The sequence below is a fragment of the Canis lupus genome, chromosome 20, assembly GCF_011100685.1.
Source record: "Canis lupus familiaris isolate Mischka breed German Shepherd chromosome 20, alternate assembly UU_Cfam_GSD_1.0, whole genome shotgun sequence".
Taxonomy (NCBI): Eukaryota; Metazoa; Chordata; class Mammalia; order Carnivora; family Canidae; genus Canis; species Canis lupus.
Window position 1 is genome coordinate 39,163,931 of NC_049241.1, and position 13,212 is coordinate 39,177,142.

At 55.9% G+C, this 13,212-nt stretch overlaps 1 protein-coding gene and 1 long non-coding RNA gene across 3 annotated transcripts; one reads left to right on the forward strand and one right to left on the reverse strand.

The window, feature by feature from the left end:
- Positions 1-484: 484 nt before the first annotated feature.
- Positions 485-3,647, reverse strand: LOC102152043. Of its 2 annotated transcripts, XR_005374445.1 has the most exons (4): positions 3,330-3,647; positions 2,797-2,856; positions 2,521-2,709; positions 485-2,349 (listed from the first exon to the last, which is right to left on the reverse strand). It is a non-coding gene; the product is annotated as an uncharacterized LOC102152043 (long non-coding RNA). The 2 variants fall into 2 exon arrangements; XR_005374444.1 differs by having other exon boundaries at positions 485-2,709; positions 3,330-3,646.
- A 329-nt stretch (positions 3,648-3,976) lies between these two features.
- CISH (cytokine inducible SH2 containing protein) lies at positions 3,977-9,358 on the forward strand. The gene is made up of 3 exons (XM_038566340.1): positions 3,977-4,110; positions 7,279-7,499; positions 7,747-9,358. Exons 1-3 carry the CDS (start codon positions 4,091-4,093, stop codon positions 8,277-8,279), a joined length of 774 nt encoding a protein of 257 aa, XP_038422268.1. The 5' UTR covers positions 3,977-4,090; the 3' UTR covers positions 8,280-9,358.
- Positions 9,359-13,212: the final 3,854 nt, after the last annotated feature.

Consider the following 13,212-nt stretch of genomic DNA (forward strand, 5'->3'; position numbering starts at 1 on the left):
CGGCTTGCGACTTCCTTAGTGGTGGCCCACCGCCAGCGTACCTAAAGTCCTAATTTTTGCCACCAGGCAGAGTGAAATGGCATTTCGTTGTGATTCTCCTCTTTCCAATCCCTGGGGGTTCTGGATGTCTTTCACATTGTGTGCATCTCCTGCTCATATCTGTGGCTTATTTTTCCCCTTGGGATACACAGGGTACTTAGACCAGATATCCTAAATTCTCATTTTGCCAGATCCATTAACTTTTCACTTTATACTTTGAGCTTTTGGTGTCGTGTTTGAAAAGTCTCCTCCTCCTACTCTATATACTCCATATTAGCTATGGTGCTGCCGTTCACTTTTAGGTTTCTATTCTGAGCCCATCTTAGGTATTTTGAGCCAGTTTTTCCATCACAGGCTGTTAAACAACTCTTATTTCACGGATGAGGAAACTGAGCAACCTCCCCCCCCCCCCCCCCGCCTCCCCCACCACACACCCAGAGGAAACAACTTGTATAGAGCCGCAGGGGGTGTTGCTCTCTGCTGAGACAAATCTGCACTCTTCCAGCACACCGCGCCCATTCCCCAACCCTCAGGCTGAGGGACTGGAACTTGGTGGCTCACTTAGGACTGGGTGGGTGAGGCCTGGGTCAGGGTCCCTGCGCGAGCCTCTGCTGCCATCTACAGGCCACTGTCAGGACTGCAGGCACTGAGGCCTCGGCCCCTCCCGTGCCTCGGAGACCTTCCTGCTGTTGGTAGGATTGGGCCCAGACAGCTCTCCCACCAACTTCCCCATACCCCAGCACACACGCAGGTGGATGCACGTGGACTCCTGGGCTGAAGATCCAAGGCTCTTCAGATCAGCAGTTCCTGGAGAACTGGCACCTGCTCTGTACAGGGGTTGAGCCAGAAGAAAGGGCCCGGCACTCTGCCCTGTCGCCTTGAGACAACCTTCAGGCTAGAAGAGTTTGGTGAAACAGAAACCCTGACGATGGCCTCAACTTACTGAACCCTTTTCTTGGATCAGACACTGAGAGGGTGTTCTACCTGGGAACTCCATGATCTCACTGGGACCAGAGGCGACAGGGTTATACCCACGTCATGCAGTCTACAGGACAGACACGCAAGACAGACAAGACCTGAGAGATCAAGCAACCAGCCTGAGATCAGTAAGTCTCATGGCAGGGTCTCCATCCGAACCCCCAGAGAACAATTCCAGGGCCCAGCTCTCACCCTCAAATGATGCCCTCCTGTCCTGTGCCTTCCTGTCCCCTCCCACATCCACTTGTACAAATATGCTCTTACACATGTTCACAGATGCACAAGCACAGATTTGCACATGTGTACAGACACATGGGCATACATATGCACCACACACACACACACACACACACACACTCACATTTATGCCCAGCTGGACCCAGACCTCGGTCCCTGAGCCCCATCTCAGAATCTGATCTAAGATCTCAGAGATTTGGAGGAAGCTCCGTGATCTGGAAGCTTCTACAGCTTGGAGAGTGGAGATGGATCCTCCCTCTAAAGGTGATGGTTTGGGCCAGATGAACCCAAAGCTGAGCAAGATCTTTCTGGACAAGCAGGGTCCTACTCACAAGCAGAGCGCTGAGGGTGGGGGCTGGCTCCTTTCCCAGCCAAATTATCTCAGTGTATGCTGTGATTGCTATCTTAGTTTCTAAAAATCGAATCTGATTATAATTGTTCTAAACATCTTATAATTGTATTTTTTAAGTGATCTCTTTTTAATTCAAATTTTACTTGCATAAGTAAAACTTCCTTGTTACAATAAATTCAGACCATAGGGAAATGTGAAAAGTAAGCAGTGGTGGTGATCCCTGTCCCTTTACAGTCTCCACCACCAATGCCAATGCTTACACAAGCACACACACATGTCCCACATAGGTCCATCATAGATGTTCTGAACTATTGATTCAACCCAAGAGACTCAGAATACATGGTTTCCCCTAGATGCTCATTTTCTAGCAACCACTTGCATACTGGTGTGAGAATTCACTATTTGGGATGGCTGGGCCAGGATAGGGGTGGGTTCATGGTGGCAGACTTTGTTAAAGGGGTCCAGTGTGTGTGTGCGCGCGCGTTTATCAAGGAGTAGGGATGGGGAGTAGAGGACTGAATATACATACCCCCGACACATATACACACATACACACCTGTGTGGACTATTCTTCAGGGAGAGGAAAGGCTGAAATGAGGAGACTAGAGAGACCAAATGAGCCACACTTTGAGGAAGGCACTGCTGTGTATTATTATTGTGATGACCCATCTTGTGACTACTCCTGGTGGGGAGGAGCAGGGACTCCCTGCAGCAAGGTGCAAGGAGTGCCAGGAGGGGTTATCCTGGAGAGAACAAGAAAATTTGACAAGTGAAACTGAGAGGAATTACCACTGGGTGGCATTGTGGGCCCAGCAGTCAGAGCAGGGTTGGGTAGGGAGTAACCAGAGCAGGAATGGTGATAAGATGGCCAGGAACCCACAACACCTGGGGCAAAACAGGGGCACACCACATACCAAGCAGAGACGTGAGGTGCTTAACTCTGTCAAATTCACAAAAGGTGGTTGGAGGGCAAAATCCTTGGGGCCCTTTAACCCACAGAACTGCTTAATCACTGACATCTGTAAGGGAGCTTCCAAGGGGACAGCTGTGGTGCTCTGACATTGACTGGCAGGGAAGCTTCACCGAGGGCCTTAAAGCTGGACCTTGAAGGATACCTAAGAGTTGTTAGGTCAGGGCACCTAGATAGGATGGGTGGGGGGGGGTGGACTGGGCTCCAAGCACCAACTCACCACTTGCCAGCTGTGAGATTCAGGGTACATTTTAACTTCTCTGTGCCTCCATCTCCTCACCTGTGAAGAGGACCCAATATGTAGTGGTTAGATGAGGCTGGAAATCACTGATATAGTACATGGCACATACTAAGTGTCCAGTTAGAGGGAACAAGTAGTCCCGGGACAGAGAGCTTGGGATTTGGTCCCATAGAGACCCAGGTTCAAATCTTAGTTCTGTTGCTTGGCAGCTGTGAAACCCCTTTGTCTTCATAGTGATGGGGGCGGTAGAGAGTTTCTACTGAAGAGACTGCACCCTGCATAGGTGCCCCATGGTGGGGTCTCCCAGTGCCCCAGCCATCAAGTGGGTAATGAGGTCGCCACACCTGCCCCCATCCCAAAGTTGGGGTGCGCCTTCTCCCCCAACTCTTTCAGAGAAAACGTTCTCGCTGTGGTGGATCCTTGACCCCCGAGGACCTGTTCGGATCTGAGGCCCCCCTCTGCACTCCTCCCCTCCTCCTATGTTCTCAAAACCCCCACCCCATGCCACTCACTTCCCCACCACCCCACGCAGAGTCCGGGGATCCAAATGCGGCCGCAGGGGGCGCTTGCACGGCAGACCGGCCGCTATGGGAGCGGCGCTAGCTGGGAGGACAGGCCCGTGACCCTGCTCTTGCCCTGCCACCAGGTCAACAGAGAGATAAAGGCGCCGGTCCCCAACGAAGCGGAAGCGGAATGCCCAAAAGAAGTCTGGGCTCGGCCAGGTACAACCCCTACGCCTCCCCGGCCTTCTCCAACCGGGTCTTTCCCTACTGGCGTCGAGGTCACGTTCAACCCAGCTCTTTCCTCAGCCTCCTATCCCAAGGCTGCAATTGGCCCGCCCCGGCCACTCGGCTCCGCCCCCCGAGCTGCGATTGGTCGGCGAGCGGGACCCCGCCCCATTTTCCTGGAAAGTTCTTGGAAATCTGTCAAAGGTGTTTCCTTTAGCGGCCCCCAGCGCCGCGCTAGGCAGCCGCCGCGCCCCCGCCCCGCCGCTCCCCGGCCCGGCTGCACGGCCGGCGGTTCTAGGAAGACGTCGTTTCCGGGAAGGGCCGGGACACGGAGGACAAAAGATTAGGCGGCCGCCCCGCCCCGCCTCCCGGCCCGCCCCCCGCGCCCTCCCGGCCCGCCGCCCGCGCCGCCGCCTCCAGTCCCAGCCCGCCGCGGGTGCGCCGGGGAGCCTGCCCGCGAGCGAGAGCTGCGCCCCCGGGTCCCTCCAGCCGCCGCCGTCCCGGCCGAGCCCCAGCTCCGGAGCTGCCGCCGCCGCTGCCGGGACATGGTCCTCTGCGTGCAGGGGTAAGCGCGCTCGCCGCCCCCCGCCAGCCCCCCCCCCCCCCCCGGCCCCGGCGCCCCGCGGCCTGTGCGGAGACTGCCGAGCGCCGCGTGCTCGCTGCCGGCCGTGGGAGGGCCTGACGGGTCGGAGATGAGCGGGTGCAGGGGGACCTCGGGGTGACCAGCGGGAGCGGGGGGGCCCGACACGGGAGGTCGGCTGGCGGCGGGGTGGGCCAACCCTGGGTGCTGGCTGGAGCCGTTGACCGCCAGCCGGCGAAGCTCGTCCTCCAGGCGCTGGCTCCCCCGCCCCGAGCTCTCTACCTCGCCCGCGGGGCCCGAGGCCGCGGGGCCTCCTGGTGACCTTGGGCTAGCCCATGCCCCCTCCGCCCCACCCGCCGTGCTGCCGTGGGCCAGCAATTAGGCTCTTCTTGGGAAGCCGGCCTGAGATCCTCGCCTCCCCCCAGGTTGGCCCCTGCCGACCAGCAGCTCTTGGAGAGTCTGATCTGGGCCTAATTTTGCCTGTGGTGCCCCATCATTGCCTCACCCCTCCTTTCGGCCCAGTCTGGGATCTCAATGTGAGGACTTGGCGCCTGCCTCCCTTCTCCAACTTTCCCCCCAAAGACTGGGGTAGGGTGGGGACTGATAAAAGACAGAGTCTTGGCCTCAACTGAGCATTCTTGGTACATTCCTTCCGCCTCAGCATCCCTTTCAACCAATAGGTCTGATGCTCTCCGGACTGATCTGACAGGAACTCAGAAAGCTCCAGGGAGATAGAAAGGAGAGATGAGTGTGTTCCCCACCCAGGGAGAGCTGGGAGGCCCAGTGACTGTTGTTATCAGAACTGGCATAGTACCAAGTGAAGAAGGGTGGAAGGTGGGGCCAGGCTGAAGTGTCCCTTGCTCTGAGCAGTTGCCAGGGGGGAGGGCTGGAGGTGCTAGGAAGACTACACTACTATACTTTTCCCCCTAATTGTCTCCAGTATCTCCTCTGAATTTTGGGACTCCTAAACACCCCCACACCCTTGTCCTCAGGACCCTTCCCCCAATTCTGGGGTCCTACATTCTCTTTTTACTTTGTTCCAGATGAAGCACTTTGGAACCTCAGGGCCAGTGTTCACAGTCAGGGAGCAAGATTTTTAAGACCTCCACATGCACAGCCACAAACCAGCTGGTGCCCTCCTGGGGTAGGGGACAGAGACTCCCAAATGTAGATTTGGGCAGCCGGCTTTGTGTGAGGGGTCCACCCTTAGGGCGGAGTAGGCTCCACTGGCATGTGTCCCCAGTCAGGACTCACAGGTTGCGCTCTGCAACAGGCACACACACGTACAGGCCACCCACACCTGGAACACACCAGCCATCACCACCACCATCACGATGACAGTTGTGGACACACCCCTCCTCAGATACACAGTCCTCAGGAGGTTGTGGAGACCAATATAGCTGGGTTTTTTACTTTTTTTTTTTTTTAAGATATTGATTTATTGATTTGTTCATGAGACACACAGAGAGAGGGGCAGAGACACAGGCAGAGGGAGAAGCAGGCTCCTTATAGTGAGCCTGATGTGTGGGACTTGATTCCAGAACCCCAGGATTACGACCTGAGCCAAAGGCAGATGCTCAACCACTAAACCACCCAGGCGTCCCCAATACAACCGTTCACACACCCAGACACCACATTGACTCTAGAGGTGCCCACACCTACAAGTGCCCTGCTAAGCTGCCTGGAGATGGCCAGAGCTCCTATAATGCACCCAGAGTGGGTGTGGGAAAGTATTAGGCAGGCTGTGGTGAGCCGGGGTCCTACAGCCCCTTCTCCTTATTTGTCAAAATCTTCTAACGCTCACCTATAACCTACACTGTGAGATCTGGCTCTTCTGCCTGCATCCTGCCAAGGCTTCTGTCCACCTCTCTCTGCCGCATAAGAAACCTGGCACTGTTCACCCATACTGTCATCTCTGCCTGGAGTGTCTTCCCCCCTGCTCCTTCCTTTGGCCTGACAGACTCAGCTCAGCAACAGGCAGACCTTGACTCCCCCATGACACCCTTTGCTTTTATGACTTTGGATTATAAATTCTCCTGGAATGCAAGCCCCATGGTTTTGTTATCTTGGTGTCCTGAGGCCCAGGAGGGGACCAGACCGAGAACTGGGGCCTGAGGATATTATTTCCTGAGAACTGAGTTAGGACCAGTGGTCTCTTCCTTGGGAGCCAGGGCCTACACCCCTCACTCCCAGAAAGCCCCAGGATCACCAAACTGGATGACCTGTCCCTAGAGAAAGTCTACTGCTCAGAGTGAGGCTGGCTCAGCAACCCAACTCTAGCCACCTGGGAATATGGTATAGCCAAACCCCTCAGGATCTGGACAGGTCACATCCCTTGTTAGGGGATGGAGAAGCTGAATAGCCCTAGTGAATAGCAAGGTTTACATAGGATCATAAAGCCTAGTAGGGCTGGCTTGCCAGGGTGAGATCTGGAATGTGGAATGGGTACCCTGCCCTTTGCTGGGAGCTCATGTTTATGGGAGGTGGGATGTTTCAGTGCCTTCGGAGAATACTGTCCACCCTAGACCCTTAGCTAGGAGGAGGAAGAGACAGGATAGGAGTCTGACCTGTTTGGGGAGATTGTTCCAGACTCTCAGCCCTAGCCAGTGTGGACCTTGGTCCCTCCGACAAATACTCCTGTCCATTGGAGGTAGCATGTAACCTCAGGCATCCTCCCATAGTTTGGGGGCCTCTCTGGAGCACTCCATGAAGGCCCCAGCCATGGCACAAGCAGGACCAGTGCTTTCTGATCAGCCCACCGCAGCTTACAGGGCACAAACGTGAGGCTTCTTTGCACTGGATCTTAGCAGTGGCAGAGACACCAGTTGCCCATTCTGAGCTGGAAATGCCTATAGGGAATGATCTGTGTTTCCGGTTGGTGCAAAATAGAGACTAATTACTGTTCAATAAATACAGGAAGGTGGAGAAGTCTGTTTCAAAAGAGAATCAACATGGGGAGAAGGCATCAAGGAGGCTTTTGTGATAACTGGGAGGTGTGGTGTGCTGACCTCATTGAGCCCATGAGTGGGCAGAGGGGAAACTGAGGTGCGAAATGGACTAGCCAGAGGTCATGTAGCTGTCCGGGGTGCAGTGGATCTCTGGAAATAGGGAGCGCACAGAGCTGCCACTCACTGCCCATCCAACCCCTTCTAGACCTTGTTCTTTGCTGGCTGTGGAGCGGATCGGGCAGCGGGCCCTGTGGGCCCAGTCCCTGGAGCTGCCCGAACCAGCTATGCAGCCCTTGCCTGCCGGGGCCTTTCTGGAGGAGGTGACAGAGGAGACCCCAGCCGAGCCAGAGAGTGAGCCCAAGGTGCTGGACCCTGAGGAGGATCTGCTATGCATAGCCAAGACCTTCTCTTACCTTCGGGAATCTGGTGAGTTTGAGGAGGGAAGCAGGCTGGATGTTCTGGGAAGTCCACTGGGGAAAGCTTAGCTCTGTCTGCTGAGTCTGATTTGAGAGACATGGCCCCGCCCAGGAGAGTCTGATAGGGGAGGTGCAGCCCTCCCCAGGAAGCATAAATGGGGAGGCAGCGTCCTCCCCTGCCCTGCCCTGCCCCGCATCGGTGCCCCCAGCTAAATTCCCCTGTAACCAGTCTCTTGGCCCCCTCTCCACTTGCCTAGGCTGGTATTGGGGTTCCATTACCGCCAGTGAGGCCCGGCAACACCTGCAGAAGATGCCAGAGGGCACATTCCTAGTACGTGACAGCACCCACCCCAGCTACCTATTCACACTGTCGGTCAAAACCACCCGAGGCCCCACCAACGTGCGCATCGAGTATGCCGACTCCAGCTTCCGCCTGGACTCCAACTGCCTGTCCAGGCCGCGCATCCTGGCCTTCCCCGACGTGGTCAGCCTTGTGCAGCACTACGTGGCCTCCTGTGCCACTGACACCCGAGGTGACAGCCCTGACCCTGCACCCACCCCGGCCCTGCCTACGCCTAAGGAAGATGTGCCCGGGGACGCAGCGCCGCCTGCCCCCGCAGTCACCGCCGTACACCTAAGGCTGGTACAGCCCTTTGTGCGCAGAAGCAGCGCCCGCAGCCTGCAGCACCTGTGCCGCCTTGTCATCAACCGTCTGGTGCCCGACGTAGACTGCCTGCCACTGCCCCGGCGCATGGCCGACTACCTCCGGCAGTACCCCTTCCAGCTCTGATCCGTCTGAGCATCTGCCTAGCCTCCCCCAACTGTACCCTGGAGGGGACAGCGGCCCCAGCTGGACTCGGGCCCCCCGGCACCCCTCCTCCAGTCATCCTGGTGATTGCATGCACCTGATAGCTGGACCAGGAAGAGTCCGCAGGAACAAGGCTGGGGGTGAGGGGTAGAGAAAAGCATCACACAGTTTGGAGGTCAACACCCCCAGCATCCTTGTGGCTCTGTTGTGGTGAGCCATGTGTCAGAAAAGAGGGAGACAGGCAGGACCTTGTCTCACCCTGTGGGCTCGGCCCAGGCCCCCACTCGCCCACTCTGGCCTCCTGAACTGTGTAGACTTTGCTGGCCCCGGTTTTTCAGTCCACAGGGTGGGGCAGGCCCCCTCCTTCCTGCCTCCCTGTCTCAGGGAGGATGGCAGCCAGAGGAACTGAGGTTGACAGTGACAGTCCCCTTATGGGGTAACAGGCCAGGCTGGGGGACTGCAAAGTTAACCTGTATTTATTTATTTATTCTCCTTGGGGTGGCCTCGAGGTGAGCCAACCCCACCTCTCTGCCCTGAGCCCTGAGCTCTGGAGACCCCAGCTCTGCCCCAGCTTCTCTGGTTCCTCTTTGCGGAGAGCCCCATCCTGAGACATGTTGCTGGACCCAAGGCAGTTCTGGCTCTCCTGGCGCTGACCCACCCAACCTGTGAATGTGTCCCCGGTCTTCTGCCCCCAGCCCTGCTTTGGGAGGGTGGGTAAATAGACAAGAGATTGGAGCCAAAGCGTCAGTGCCCAGCAGAGCCTGCCGCTCGCCCCTTGCAGGGCAGAGCCCTATCTGCACAGAGCTGATCTGGCTGGGCTGCAGGCCTGCAGAAGACTGTGTGCTATGTCAGGAAGCGGTGTCTGGCTCAAGGGCCACCGCTCCAGGTCTGCTGGGCCTGCTTTCTGCCCAGGAAGGTGCCTGCACATGAAAGGGAAAGAAATACATATCTGATAAGACTTTATAAAAGAATTATTATAACAAGCAAAACCCAGTTTGGTAGTCTTTTTCTTCTACTGATTTTTCTGTATTGACAATAAAATTGTACTTTTCATTTAAGGAGCCCCCAGTGGGTCCTCTTTTGAGTTCTTACACTATTCGTCCCTTTTGATATTATTATTATCCCCTACTCTATGTCTGGGTCAGCTGGGGCCCAGTGACCGTATGTGGCTGAGCAGGGCCTGCTAGGGGACTCACTAAAGAGTGGATGTGACCAGGGGGCAGCCTTTCTCTCTCACTACCTCTTATTCCCCTTGGAGGTTGGGAGGCAGGAGGTGAAGGCCAGCTGGACTGCCCGCAGGGTCACTGACCAGGCCACTGCCAAGTAGGGGGTGATGGCGGAAGAGCACCAGACCCAAGAGATGTGTAAACAGGAGATGTCAATGAAAAATTGAAAGTGGAGAATGCTGGGGGATGGGTGCTGTGGGGGCGTCCACTCCTGGGGACAGTGTCTTTTGAGATGAGGAGGTCAACAGAGAAGTCAGGGCCAGTCTTTCCAGGGAGAAGGTACAGGGACTGCAAAGGCACCAGGGCACGACTGGGAAGCTCATTCCCAACCATAAGGAGGCGTAGGGAAGGCTCATTCTGTGTGGTGGAGCAGAACAGTGGAGTTGGGGAGAGCGGTCAATAAGCTGGCAGAGCCCCGGGGGACCCAGAAGGGTTCTGGCACAGGCTAGCTGGAATTGGGGGACCCCTCTCCTCTCAGGGCCCTATACCCCAGAAGCAGATGGGAGAGCAATAAAAATGAAAACACTCTCTGTCATCTGATGGTCTGACTTTGTAACGTAACACTTCAGTACCTGAAATTCTGCTGTATCCTGAAATTTTCTGCACTTTTACTTGAATAACTCACAAGAAAGCTCCTCTGAAACTCATTTATAGCCCTCTAACCCTAATTTTAGAAATAGTCCTAACCTTCCTGTTTTCTTGGGCCTTAGGTGATTAGAAGAGACAAATGCTGGCAGATTGAGAGCAGAAAGGTATAAGGAGTGGTATATTGATGGCAAGGAGGAAGCAGGAAAGGATAAAAAGCCAGAATTGTGGAGGCCCAGAAATGTGTGGGCGTGGACATAGTTAGAGAAAAGAAAAGAGCTAATACTGGATGAGAGTAAACAAGAGGTGAGTGAAGACTGACTTCACTGGGATGGGTGCCCAGGCCCAGGTGCCCAGCCTGGCACCTTCTCTGTTGCTGGCTGCAGGGCCCGATGGCACGCCTCCTCCAGGTCATCATGGCCCTGCCAGGGATGCTCACTGTTCCTCATTGCCTCAGCCTGGATCTTAGCCCCTTTGTGACTCCCAGAGTGCTTGAGGTGACCATTCTGTCTGTTTTAACCCCAGATCTCAGTCACCTGATGGGTGAGTAGTGGACACAATGGGGCCAGAGGCAGGGTGTTCTCCACTTGGCGACATGGCTGGGCCCGAAAGCTGCAAGAGGAAGCCCACAAACTCTTCATTGTCTGTAGAGGGGGAGGCATCTCAGGGTGCCTGCCAGCTGCTGGCAATAGACGAGGGCTTTGCACCCCATGCAGTGTTCACCAGAACTGTGGAAGTAGGGATCCCTGGGTGGTGCAGCGGTTTAGCGCCTCCCTTTGGCCCAGGGCGCGATCCTGGAGACCCGGAATTGAATCCCACGTCGGGCTTCTGGTGCATGGAGCCTACTTCTCCCTCTGCCTGTGTCTCTGCCTCTCTCTCTCTCTCTCTCTGTGTGACTATCATAAATAAATAAAAATTAAAAAAAAAAAAGAACTGTGGAAGTAGATCTAAGTATTACCCATACCCCACAGATGAGGAAACTGAGACCCAGAGGGGGGCAAGACACTAGCTGAGGGCGTGAGGCACAGAGCGAGCTTGCCTTGGGGGTGTCCCAACGACCTATCTGCGCCCGGGCTACTACATGAGCTGGCAAGAGCTGGCCGCGGGGGCTGGCAGCTTTCAGGTGAGATGAAGTTAGATGCTGGTTTTGTCCCCCTATGTCCCTTCCTGCTAAGGTCTCTGGGCCGGACATTGGTTTGGTCAACAGGATCCTGCCCCCCCCCACCTTCACCTCAGTACAAGCCAGCGTCCAGCTCTTGGCTGAGGAGGGGCTGCCGACTACCTCAGACACCTGATATTTCTCTGCTTCAATCTTTTCGTGTTTCCCTCTGAGGGGAGTGAATGATGCCTGCCCAGAAGAGAGACAATAGAGGGCATGTCGTCAGGCCCAAACCCAAGTCAGAGACCCAGCCTAACAGATGCTGAAAATCCTCTCGGTGGTGCAGTCACTGCCGGCTGGTTCTGGGCTAGTAAAAGGGGGGTGCCCTGCCAGCACTGGCTGGGGACAAATGCAGGAGCCTTCAGTTAAGTCCTTTATTAGCACACACACTCCTCAGACACCAGCTGGGCCCAACTCCATCTGGGCCCTGGGGACACAGCAGGGGACAAGAGGGATGTGGTCCCGGCTCCTGGGCTGCTGAGCAAGAGATGAGAAGTGAACAAATGGGCACTCAGAGCAAGTTTTAAGAGTGTAAAGAAGGCAAAGCTGGGGGCAGGACAGAGGGCGGCTTTGGATGGGGGGCACTACCACCAATTGGATGATCAGGGAGAGCTCTGGGGGCACTGAGCCTGGACACTCGAGCAAAGAAAGAACCGGCTGTGCAGAAAACATAGATGAAGGACATCCAGGGAGGAGGAACTGTCAATGCCAGGGCCCTGAGGCAGGAACAACCTGCTGTGATCAGGAGTAAGAGGTCCAGAATGGCTGCCCAGGAGGGCTGAGGAGGTCAAGTTCCTCAAGGAAATGCTACGGGTGCCACAGGGTGCTGAAGGCACACAGAAAGGGGTTGGGGGTTCCGGAGCACTTTCTGGAGGAAGCAGTGGGGAGCCCAGGCCTGCAGAGGCTCCACTTCTCCTGGCAGAGGAGGACCTTTGTGAGGTCTCCAGAATCCACCTGCTTCTGGGAGGGGCTGATGGGTTTGGAGAATGATCCTGCATGGTGTCCCCTTCCTAGACTCACTGGAGCCTTCTGGAACGACTGGGACAGAGATACGACTGGGCCATCCAGATTTCTCTCGTCAGTAGGGTCTTGCTGGGATGTTTCTTCCATGATCACCAAGTGTCCTAACACCCCCTGGATCATCGGTGCCCCTGTACCCGGACTCAGCTTTTAATATGTCAACTGAGCAACGTCGCTGGGCCAAGGCCAAACGCAATTCTGAAGAGGGCTGGGGGCAGAGCTGGGCAGCTCGCACTCTCAGCTGGGAGCCCTCTCACCCTGCACAGCTGCTCACGGTGAGGTGCAGGCGGGCACTTGAAAGAAGTCCTGACCAAGAAAGCAGGAGGATTCTGGGGACCTCACAAAGGTCCTCTTCTTCCAGAAGTGGAGCCTCTGCAGGCCTAGGCAGTCCCTTCACACCAACCTGTTAGACCAGTTTTAATATAAAGCAGGTTCAAGCTTTGCCAGAAACTCAACAACCTCTGATAGTGAGTGAGTCTTCGCCACCCGGACTGCATGGCTTGGGCCTTCCTCCCCAGTTTAGGCCAGCCATGCAGCTAGCCCCTTGGGCAGCAGGCTGAGCCTCACGGATCTGAGATTCCAGAAGAGGAGGCCCTGGAGATTTAACCCTGGCTAACACAACCCCACCCTGGTTTTACCCCCATTCCCCTCCAGTCTGGATTGTGTGCCGTGCACTCGGCTCTGGGGAGTCTCTCTCAACCTCACTGACCCAGGAGAGATTCCTGGCTGTGAAGTGAGGAGAATGACAGCACCTCCCTCAGGGCGGACATGGGGAGCACAGGAGGATTTATGAGGTGATGCTGAGGAGAGTTGCTGCGGCTGTCATTGCAACTCTCCCCAGTCCATCATTCTCGTCTTTTTTGAGAGGAGGGCTGGGCAGGTGTTGATGTCTGCTGAGGTCCCCATCGGGGCTGTAGGGGAGCTG